Consider the following 11,443-nt stretch of genomic DNA (forward strand, 5'->3'; position numbering starts at 1 on the left):
CCTAAAACATGCAAATAGGAGGTGAACAAACAATAAAAATCGCATCGAAGTCTTCCAAAATTTCTCAACTTCATCCAAAATTTCTCAACTTCACACTTCTTTCCGAGGATGGGGGCAATGCCCCCCCCCCCCTCCCATGTGCCCAAATACACACAACAGCGCCACTGTTTATTGTCTTAGGGTAAAATGGTCAAAGTTCTGAGTGCACCCATTGGAAACATTTCTTAACTTCCGCCCCGGAGAACACGGCCTTCACAACTGATGACTCACTCCTAGATTGGAATGCCACATTGGCACAATGTTGCATACATTGAATTGACAAAAAGTTGAACCATTTTGGTGCAAATTCCCCCTGAAGGTGTCCCAGTAATCTTTGCAATGGGAAAATTGCGAATGCAGTTATAAAGTTATACCATGAGATCAATTTTTGCCCTATAAGAACCCTGAGAAAATATGATGTTGAACACACTATTAACCATAACTAGCCCATTAATGGTATTTTTCACCCTCGCTATATTGTATAGTCATGGATATGATGGCTAAGTGTAGTTCCCCAACTAAATATGCCACAAGAATCTCATTTCAGATCAAAATGTAGCCAACCTAAAAAAATAATGATTCTCTCTCATGAAACCAACCAAAAATTGAGAACAATGTTCCAAAACGGAAAAGCATGCACTGCTTTTCTACATATAAATGGTATTACAATACAAGGAGCTAGTCAAGACGATCAGAATGCACACAAAAATGAGCAACAACACCCACCATCGCCTTCAAAAAAGCCTCCAAAAATGAGTAACAACACAAAAATGGTCAACACAGAAAAACTATGAGCGAGGTTTTTTAATAAAAAAGCCTCCAAAAAAGTAAAGGATGCACCCTGATCCGATCACAAAAGACCAAATCATGAATTTTCAACCTGAAGAATGAGTCCGAGCAAACTTCAGATCCTTCAAGAGGCATGCAACGCTATCAGGTTTTAATTTCAGTTTCAGAAAAAATTCAGCACCAACCGAAATCACCGAATTTTAGTGGTTTCAGATTGTGTTTCAGTAAAAACGCCGAAATATTCACTTGAGTTCAATTAACTATTTGAATTTTTAAAAATTTAATTTCAAAAAAATATTTGTATTCATGTGTACTACTGAAATATTTTGACCGAAAGGTAAAATATTTCAATGACTGCTGAAATTAATGAAATTCATCGAAATCTCACTGAAAGTGAAAACCATGATTGCTACTACTCCCTTTGTTTCTGAATATAAGTCTTTTTAGAGAATCTTTTACGGGATACATACGAAACAAAATGAATGAATCTATACTTTAATATATATTTATATACATCTATATGTATTTTATAATGAAGTCTCTAGAAAAATTTATAGTTAGAGACAGAGGAAGTACAAGACATGTGCCCACAATTAATGAGATCTCCCAACGGCTCTAAAAGGACTGTAGTCGGAGTAATCTTGAGTTGCTCTCTCACGCTCGCTCGAAATTTTATCTAAAAAGACCATCTATCCAACACAATTGATAAAAAAGACCACCCTTGAATTAAATTATCAGAAAAGATCACCTAAACCGTGGCACGTGCCCGCCATGAGCAGAGGCGGCAGGGGCTGCCACATGACCAGGCGGCAGGCCCTGCACATGCAAACGGCGACGCAACGGAATCATCCGGTGGACCCTGCCGCCACACAGCCAAGCGGCAGGCTATGGGCAGATGGGCCCTGCCGCCACCCATGCTAGCGGCATGCAGGTGCATGTTTGCATGCAGCATATTGATAAGAATGTTAACGACATGCAAGTGCATGTTTGCATGCAGCATGTTAATAAAAAATGACTTGACAATATAGGTGATGGTGATTTGACATAACAAATTATGGTTAGTAATTTAATAAATTTAAAGTACTACCCCATCAACATTTTTTCAGAGTGCTACTGACTAGCTCCTACAACTAATAACCATGATCATGAATATGCATGCCATTCTAGGAGGATATGCATGCAAGCATGCCAATGACGGCATGGCCCACCTGCCTACACCCTGCCGCCTGGCTGTGTGGCGGCTGAGCCAACTGGCTGATCCGTTCCGTCGCCGTTTGTCTGGGGTGATAACACAGCCCCTGCTGCCTCCGCTCGTGGCGGCAGGTGCCACGTGTCGGCTGGCGCGCCTGCCGCCACGGTTTAGGTGATCTTTTCTGGTAATTTGATTCAGGGGTGGTCTTTTTTATCAATTGCGTCGGATAGGTGGTTTTTTTAGACAAAATTTCCGCTTGCTCGTGCCGGCAGCTGCCGATAGATGACCCGTGACCGGTGCGTCGCATCATGCTGCCGGAGGGAAATCCCACATCGACAGCCAGACGCGGGATAGGGACCAGCCACCGGGCGGGTCCGCGAGCACGCGCAACACGCATGGGGATGGCGCACGGGATCGGCATGGCGCGGCGCTCAGCTGTCATGTGGGGCTTGCGCAAGCTTCCCCATTCACCTCGTTGCACCCAACCCGCATGCAGCCGTCCACATCCGCGCTCTGTTTGTGCCGGCTGCGGGAAGCGTCGTGGGCTCGGGCTTCGGTGAAGGTGGCACGACGCACTCGTCGGCGGCCGACACCGCAATGGCCTCCGCGAGCTGCTGCTGGTACGTCGCCTCTTCGTCGGCCCTGCGTCGTTCTTCCTCCGTGCTGACGCGAAGAACAGCTGCCAGCTCCGCTTGGTAGACGGCCTCAGCCTCCTGGTCCTCGTCGTTGACAACAGGCGGGGGCGACGGAGGGCCTTCTGGCTGCATGTCGCGCACGTCATGACGAAGCTGCTCCGTGTGCTCCACCGCAAACCAGAGCTCCCAGTTGGTGGAGTTGACCGCGTATGCAGGGTTTTGCCGCTGCTCCGGTGTCAGCAGACGCCGATGATGGCGCACATCCTCCGCGTGCACCCGCGCCGACCGCGGCACGGCCGGCATCGGGATCCTCTCCAGATCCAGATGCCAGTGATGCGACAGGGTGACGTCGGGGTAAGGCAGCGGCACGCGGTGCTCCCAGTGCAACCGCGCTTGGTGCACCGGGAAGCTCACACGCTGCCGAGGCCGGCGGGAAGACGTCGGCAGGGAGATAGTGCGGGGGTAGAGCGGGGCCTTGCCCTTGTTTGGGAAGGAGCCGACCATGGTGCTAGAGTTTGGTCGCCGAGGAGGTGGCGAAATGGGTATGGGTGGGTTCTGGAACCAAATGAGGCGGAACCCACCGCACGCTCGGATTAAAAAAGGTCGATCGTGGTCGCTGACGCGTGGGTCCGAGGAGGACGGTCGTCATAAATAACGTTGACCACCGTGGTTGGGGCTGACACCCAGAGGGTGCGCGCGTCCGCGCCGACTTATTTCTGTCTCAAATTTAGGCCGAAATGGGTAGGCGCGGACGCGGAACGGACGTGCTTCGAAAATGGGTCGGTGGGTTGGACCATTCATTTTGTCCGCACCGACCTAAACGAACGACGGTGGACGAAATGAATCGCCTCATTGAAGTTGCTCTTATTCTGAGAAAAAGGAATAAATCTGCCACCAACTCTATTACACTAATCTTTTTTTGCGTACTTTCAGTTCTGGCATTGTCTTGCAATGGCTCATCTTAGCCTTTTAATGGTAACCTGCAACAAGTACAACATCTGCATTCATGTGATGTTTAATTCAGTCTGCTCCCCTGTTTTGCTTTCCCTTTCCATTCCGAGCAACCTTGTACTTCTTCTGCTTCTTGTGAGATTATTTCATCATTTTTTTAAAGGGGTTCTGTCGGATTCTAGCACTGTTTTGTTTTCAAATAAGCGGCAAGTATAATTATAAGCAAATGTAGTGAACTTGAGCTAACGATGCTACTTCCTTTGTATCTAAATAATTATATTATTTAAGTCCAAAGCGAGCAGATTGAACAGCCAGTTTGATCAAATCATTTGTTTTCTTCAGAGGGAACAAGTACTGAAACTAATGGTGCGTGTGTTAAACAAACAGAAATCAAGTTAATCTGATTCAGGGAAACCCATCATGTTCTAGCTGTATTTTCTGGTTAAAACACTCGTGAAGAATGAAACCTTAATTTACTGCAGACAGACTTGCGACTCAAACAATGTCCATATGCTTTTCCACCTGTGATGGGTGCGTATGGGCAAGCATATCTGATAAAAAGGACATTATGGATTCAGATTTGGATCTCAGAGAGTATCTAACTGGGCCCCCTTGATGCCCCTCTCCCTGCTTTATAATTTGAGCAAGTTGCATATGTTGGTAGCCTGCAAACAGTCGTATCCCGCATTGTCGTCTAAATCATTTAGATTCTTCGAGCAAGAAATAAACTGAACTAACACTACACAACAAGTATTTTGGAACGGAGGGTGACATCGACTGTTCTCTGAAAGCCGACCCAACAAACTAACAATCTGCAAGTTGGAATGAGATCTGAACTTAGTGCAAGAAAAACTACTCCACTTAGTAGGAAGTGTTCAGAGTCCAAATTGATCCTGGTCTGAGTATGACTCATGTCTACCGAAACATAAATGAACAGCCCTAGAAATTCAGAGTCACAATCGGTTGTTAAAATACTACATGAAAAAACAAACCTAATACTATATATTAGTTAGATACCCGCTTTGGTACACTCCTCCTTCGCTTATAAAGACAGTATGATCTTTTGGCAAAAACATATACCTACCTTCGTAGATCGGTACGTAAACGTAGACATTTGCACACCCCAACTGCTGGCCCGACCCGATCCACAACCCCCTACCCTAACATGTGTACACAAAGAGAAACAAAATAATTGTCAGCCCAGGTTGCGCCATATCGCAGTGGGTCCATCCCGAATCAAGCCCCCTGGTGGGTGACAAAGGACAGGTATTTCGGCAGGGGAAGATACACATGAAAAGTTAAATTGCCGGCGGCTAGAATTCTGAAACTTCAAAATGTTACAGCACACATAGCTATTTTTCAAAGCTTCAATTGACCTAAAACTTTACGAAAATTTATTTTAAAATATATTAAGAAAATACTAAAATAAAAAAGTACCAGAGGAGCTACCATGACCCCACAAGGCCGGAGGGCACCCTAGTGCCTTGTGGGCCCATAGATGCCCTCCGGGCGGATGTGTTTTGTGTGCGGGTGACAACAACACCGAACGCAAGGGAAGATACACATGAAAAAGGAAATTGCCGGTAGTTAGAATTCTGAAACCTAAAAATGCTACAACAGAGATAGCTATTCTCCGGAGCTCCAATTGAACTGAAATTTTATGAAGAATTATTTTAAAATATATAAAAATATACTAAAATAAAAAAAAACCAGAGAGGAGCTACCATGGGCCCACAAGGCCGGGGGCACCCTAGTGCCTTGTGGGACCCACAGATGCCCTTCGGGCGGATGTGTTTTTGTGTGGGTGACAACGACATGAGACGTAGGGGAAGATACACATAAAAAGGGAAATTGTTGGCAACTAAAATTCTGAAAGCTAAAAGTGCTACATCAGAGATAGCTGTTCTTCGAAGCTCCAATTGATCTAAAAATTTACAAAGAATTATTTTAGAATATACAAAAAATACTGAAAGAAAAAGGTACGAGGAGAGAGGAGCTACCATGGGCCCACAAGGCTGGGGGGCTAGTGCCTTGTGGGACCCACAGTTGCCCTCCGGGTGGATGTGTTTTGTCTGTGGGTGACAATGACACCGGACGCAGGGAAATATACACATGAAAAGGGAAATTACCAACGGCTAGAATTCTGAAACCTAAAAGTGCTACATCAGATATAGCTATTCTCCGTAGCTTCAACTGCCCTGAAATTCTTCGAAGAATTATTTTAGAATATATAAAAAGTACTAAAAGAAAAAAAAAGCACCAGAGAGGAGCTACCATGGGCCCACAAGGTCGGGGAACGCCCTAGTGTCGTGTGGGACCCACAGATGCCCTCCGTCATTTTGTATGTTGGTGACAACGACACCGAACGCACGATATTTACAAAGGTAGAGAGGGTGGTAGGTGCAACGAGTCGGTGGCCGACTTAACACCACAAATAATTGTAGGCGTAGCGAGGTGGGGCGGTGTCGTGCGGCAGGCGACGCGGTGGTGGCTTGCGATAGACGTTGACTTTCATGTGGGCAACCACCACGTTAGGCAGCGCGATTGGCTCGCTGACCGCGCACATACATCAGGCCGTGTATGGATGGTACGTCGCTCGGACGGACGACTATGTTTTAAAATAAGATCAATCTGCCTCTTCTTCGAATGGGCATGGGGTAATTTCGGTTGTACTTGGTTTAGGGGTTGTATTTAAGCAGAAGTGTTTTAATTATTTTGATAATGTGGGCTACATCATTCTTCACTTCGGGTTGAGGTTGGTATGTGACTTATATCTGGCTATGAATAGCCCGACCCGATTGGTCCGACCCGACCTAGTTAGAAAAAGCCCGACCCGACCTTATCCGACCTTGCCCACGGGCAGGGGCTGAGCCTAGATTTTGAGCCCGATGGCCAGATGAAAAGGACGTGGATGTCGCCTAGAGGGGGAGGGGTGAATAGGCGCTTTAAAATAATTAAGGTTTAGGCTTGAACAAATGCGGAATAAAACTAACGTTTAATATGCCAAGCACAAAACCTCAAACAACTAGGCTCACCTATGTGCACCAACAACTTATGCTAAGCAAGATAAACAACTAAGTGATAGCAAGATATATGACAAGAGACAATATGGCTATCACAAAATAAAGTGCATAAGTAAAGGGTTCGGGTAAGAGATAACCGGGGTACGCGGAGACGATGATGTATCCCGAAGTTCACACCCTTGCGGATGCTAATCTCCGTTGGAGCGGTGTGGAGGCACAATGCTCCCCAAGATGCCACTAAGGCCACCGTAATCTCCTCACGCCCTCGCACAATGCAAGATGTCGTGATTCCACTAAGGGACCCTTGAGGGCGGTCACCGAACCCGTACAAATGGCAAACCTTGGGGGCGGTTACCGAACCCGTACACGTGGCAACCCTTGGGGGGCGGTTACCGGTACCCGTACAAATTGCTCGGGGCAATCTCCACAACCTAATTGGAGACCCCGACGCTTTCCCGGAGCTTCACACCACAATGATTGAGCTCCGAGACACCACCAAGCTTCTAGGACGCCAAAGCATCCACAAAGAACAATATCTAGGGTACTAAGTACCAAAGGTAATAAGCTTCTCAACCTTCACTTCCACGTATCACCGTGGAGAACTCAAACTGATGCAACCAATGCAATGGCAAGAACACACGAAGTGGTCAAGTCCCTCACACTCAAATCCCTCCACAACAACGAAAGCTATGGAGAAATATGAGAGGAAGAACAAGGAGCTCACAAAGAACTCCAAGATCAAGATCCAAGGGGTTCCTCTCACATAGAGGAGAAAGTGATTGGTGGAGATGTGGATCTAGATCTCCTCTCTCTTTTCCTTCAAGAACAAGCAAGAATCATTGGAGGGATTGAGAGTAAGCAAGCTCTAAGAATGTCAACAATGGAGGTAGAACAAGAGCTCAACGAATAAATAAGGCCAAGGGGAAAGAAGACCCCCTTTATATAGTGGGGGAAGAAATCAGACCGTTACCCCCACTTACAGCCCGAGCCCAGCGGTACTACCACTGGCTCCAGCGGTACTACCGCTGACCCTCCGGCGGTACTACCGCTGGCTGTAGCGGTACTACCGCTGACCCTCCAGCGGTACTACCGCTGGCTGCAGCGGTACTACCGCTGGCTGCAGCGGTACTACCGCTGAGCCCATGGTAGCACAAAGATACTACCGGGCCAACCACCGCCAAGAAAGTCTTCGCAAAAATGTCCGACGTAGTACAACCGCAAAGATGACGGTACTAAAAACTTGGAGCAGTACTACCGCTGGCCAGGGGCGGTACTACCGTCAGCTCTAGCGGTACTACCTCTAGGGCCAGCGGTACTACCGCCAACTCTAGAGGTACTACCGCTAGGTCCAGCGGTACTACCGCTCGCCACTGAAACAGCCATAACTTTCGCATACGAGCTCCGAATCGAGCAAACCCAAGCTTGTTGGATTCAGGACGACAAGAGCTATCCAAACAGCGACCATGCAGATATGAAAATGCCAATGATATAGAGATGTGAGTCCTCTATGAATGAAGAACCGGCAAAAACTCCAACATCGAAAACATCATAGTAGATGCATATGGACTCCGTTTTCGATGAACTCGAGCTTGTCACGAAGATGACCATAAGCTCTAAAACTCACAAAGAGAAACACCAAACAAGAACCAAGAAGTATGATGCAAGGATGCAAATGGTTTGAGCTCTCAACGAACGATACGATCAAGCTACTCACTTGAGAGCCCCCCTTGATAGTACAACAATCTATCCTAAACAGAAAACCTATCAAGGACAAACCTATACCTTGCACCTCGTCCTCTTGAGCTAGATGATGATGATCTTGGCTTCCTCAAGATGGACCACCTTTCTTGATTGCGTTGGCTTGACGAAGACTAGTTGATTGCTCCCCCATACTCACTATGGGTGAGCCACTCTTCAGCATATCTTCACAAGTCCATTGCCACCACAATGGACGGCAAGCTTCAAGCATGATATCTTCGTGTTGATCCACTTGAACTTGCACATCACAATCTTGATGGCGATCACAACTTGACATCATACTTCATGGGTTGTATGAGATCTTCCCTTTGACGCAAGCCCATGAAAACACACCTAACCCCCAGATAGAACTCTCACGAAGACCATGGGTTAGTACACAAACACGTAATGGACAATGCTTACCATACCATGGGATCACTTGATCCCTCTCGGTACATCTTGTACGCTTTGTGTGTTGATCATCTTGATTTACTCTTTGTCTGAGATCTTGATCAACCATGTGTCTCTATGACCATTCTTTGGATAATACCTTGAATACCATCTTGGTCATCATATAAACTCCTTGAACCCAACAGATGGACTTCAAGAAGTGCCTATGGACAAATCCTATAAATGTAACTTAAGGCAATCATTAGTCCATAGAAATTGTCATCAATTACCAAAACCACATATGGAGATATATGCTCTAACACCAGACCAGGCCGGGCTCGATCCTACCCTATTTGTAGTTACAGGAAGAGGCCCGACCCGAGGCCCGACAGATTTTTTGACCCATGGGCCGGGCTTGGGCCTGATTTTTAGGCCCGACGGCCGAACCGAGCCAGGCTAGCGCCTAGGTTTTCTATGTCAGACTTTGGTAGGCCTCGACCGAAACCCGGCCCGGCCCGACGGATGGCCAGGTATAGTGTGACTACTCTATAGCACATTATTTCTTGAAACATTTTGTTACCGTGTACTCCCTCCATTCCTAAATATAAGACCTTTTAGAGATTGCACTATAAACTACATACGGATATACATAGACATATTTTAGAGTATAGATTCACTCATTTTGCTCTGTATGTAGTCTTATAGTGAAATCCCTAAAATGTCTTATATTTTGAAACAGAGGGAGTATTTTCTTGTAAAGTTCTTTAACAAGTAAGTATCTTGACAACCAACCGAACAATTTTCTTGTCAGGAGATGGATTTGTGCTTCCCGTGCGCTGGCTGAAATAAAATACTTGCCGTGCACTGGTCGGCTAAGATGGACCAACCAAGAAAGGAAACGACGACGTCATCATGGTGTCTGATGTCTGGTGTCTGGTGAAAAGGTTTTTTCCGCTGAATTTCTGATGCTGAGCAACCCGGCTTCAGTTTCCATGGTATTCACAATGAGCACACGCCATGACCTGAGCATTAACAGCGAAAACGATGGCCACCTCATCGACATCGCTCCAAGTCCAACCATCGGCAGGAATGCTGTAAATCAGAGCGGCGGCGGCGGCGAGGTCCACACGGAATGGCTGCGCGAGCTCACGCCGGCGTCACGGAGCACCGCCGTCCTGAACGAGCTCATCGGCCGCACGCCGATGCTGTGGTACCTCGGCGGGCGCGCGGCCACCATCCTCCGGCCGCGCAGCCGGCGCGCCGACGTGAAGGCGCTACACACGGTGCGCGCGGTGGCCATCGGCCCGTACCACCGCGGCGACGGAGGCCTCGCCTTTGACGACGAGGCCAAGCTGCCGTTCCTGCGGTACCTGCAGGACCGATGCGGGCTGGACGTCGAGCAGTACGTCGCGGCGCTCGGGGCGACGCGCGGCGGCTTCCGCGACGAGTTCGCCGACGACGCGGACCCGGTCGCCGCGGATTGGCTCCGGGACGAGGAGAAGTTCGTGAAGATGCTCCTCCTGGACAGCAGCTTCGTCCTCGTCTTCAGCATCATGTTCAGCAAGACAGGCGGCGGGGAGGAACGGGCGGCGGCGGCGTCCGTCACCAGGGAGCACTTCATACTGTACACGGCCGTGTCGCAGTACGCCGACGAGATCATCCTCGACCTGCTCGTGCTGGAAAATCAGATCCCGTTCGCCGTCGTCAAGCTGCTCGCAGCCTCGTGCCGCGGCCTCAGACTCCGGTCCGTAGAGGAGCTGGTGCTTGGCTGCTTCGATGGCGTCTGTCCGAGGAGGGCGCGCGGCAAGGTCCGGCAGACGACGGACGCGAAATTCCATCACATCCTGCACCTCTTCCACTGGTCGCGCGTACCGGAGAACAAGTACCGCGTCCTCTCCACGCCATTGAAGCTTCTGGAGGCCAAGGAGGAGTCGGAGTGGCTCATCCCTTGCGCCAGGGAGCTGCAGCGGGCGGCAGTGTGGTTCCGGAAGGCCAAGCTGGACGCGAGGGAGAGGCACGGCGGCGACCTCGACATGCAGTTCTGGAGCACGGCGGCGAGCCCGGTGGCGGTGATGACCATCCCGAGCTTCCACATCCTCGCCTACACCACGGCGTTGCTCCACAACATGGTGGCCTTCGAGAAGCACTTCCACTGGGCGAACGGCGTCTGCGTGACGACCCACGTGGTGCGCATGGAGGGCCTGATACGGTGCCCGCAGGACGCGGCGCTGCTTCGCCGCCGGTGGGCCCTCGGCAGCGTGAAGTACACCGACGAGGAGGTGGTGGATTTCTTCCGTGGCATCGTTGCGGAGGCCTCCGGGGTGCGCATGCCTCAAGAGTACGGGGAGATGCTCGGCGCGGTGGCGCGGCACAGGAGGAGGCGCTCAAGCAGGTGGTACGGGGACTTCATCCTCCACTTCTTCCCTTCTCCATGGGTGTCCGTCTCCTTCGCCGTGGTGGCTGCGCTCATCATTGTTCCGGCGATGCTGCAAACGGTCTACACCATTCTTGGTTACCATAAGTAGAAAAAAAAAATCCGTCTTCTTTTAATATGGGATTGCCAAATCTCAATCGACTGAGATTTAATCAAGTCTGAATTGATTCTATATTGTCGCATTATTGGCACAATGTTGCATCCATTGAATTGAAACAAGTGTTGAACCGTTTTAGCAGCCTTCTCTTCGCAA

At 48.8% G+C, this 11,443-nt stretch overlaps 1 protein-coding gene across 1 annotated transcript; it reads left to right on the plus strand.

The window, feature by feature from the left end:
* Positions 1-9,605: 9,605 nt before the first annotated feature.
* Positions 9,606-11,443, plus strand: LOC123440809. The gene has a single exon (XM_045117355.1). It carries the CDS (start codon positions 9,722-9,724, stop codon positions 11,279-11,281), a length of 1,560 nt encoding a protein of 519 aa, XP_044973290.1. The 5' UTR covers positions 9,606-9,721; the 3' UTR covers positions 11,282-11,443.

This window comes from Hordeum vulgare, chromosome 3H (assembly GCF_904849725.1).
Source record: "Hordeum vulgare subsp. vulgare chromosome 3H, MorexV3_pseudomolecules_assembly, whole genome shotgun sequence".
Lineage (NCBI taxonomy): Eukaryota > Viridiplantae > Streptophyta > Magnoliopsida > Poales > Poaceae > Hordeum > Hordeum vulgare.

What these genes read in the sequence shown, in the direction of transcription:
- LOC123440809 (XM_045117355.1), top strand. Translation starts at nt 9,722, where the DNA reads ATGCTGAGCAACCCGGCTTCAGTTTCCATGGTATTCACAATGAGCACA.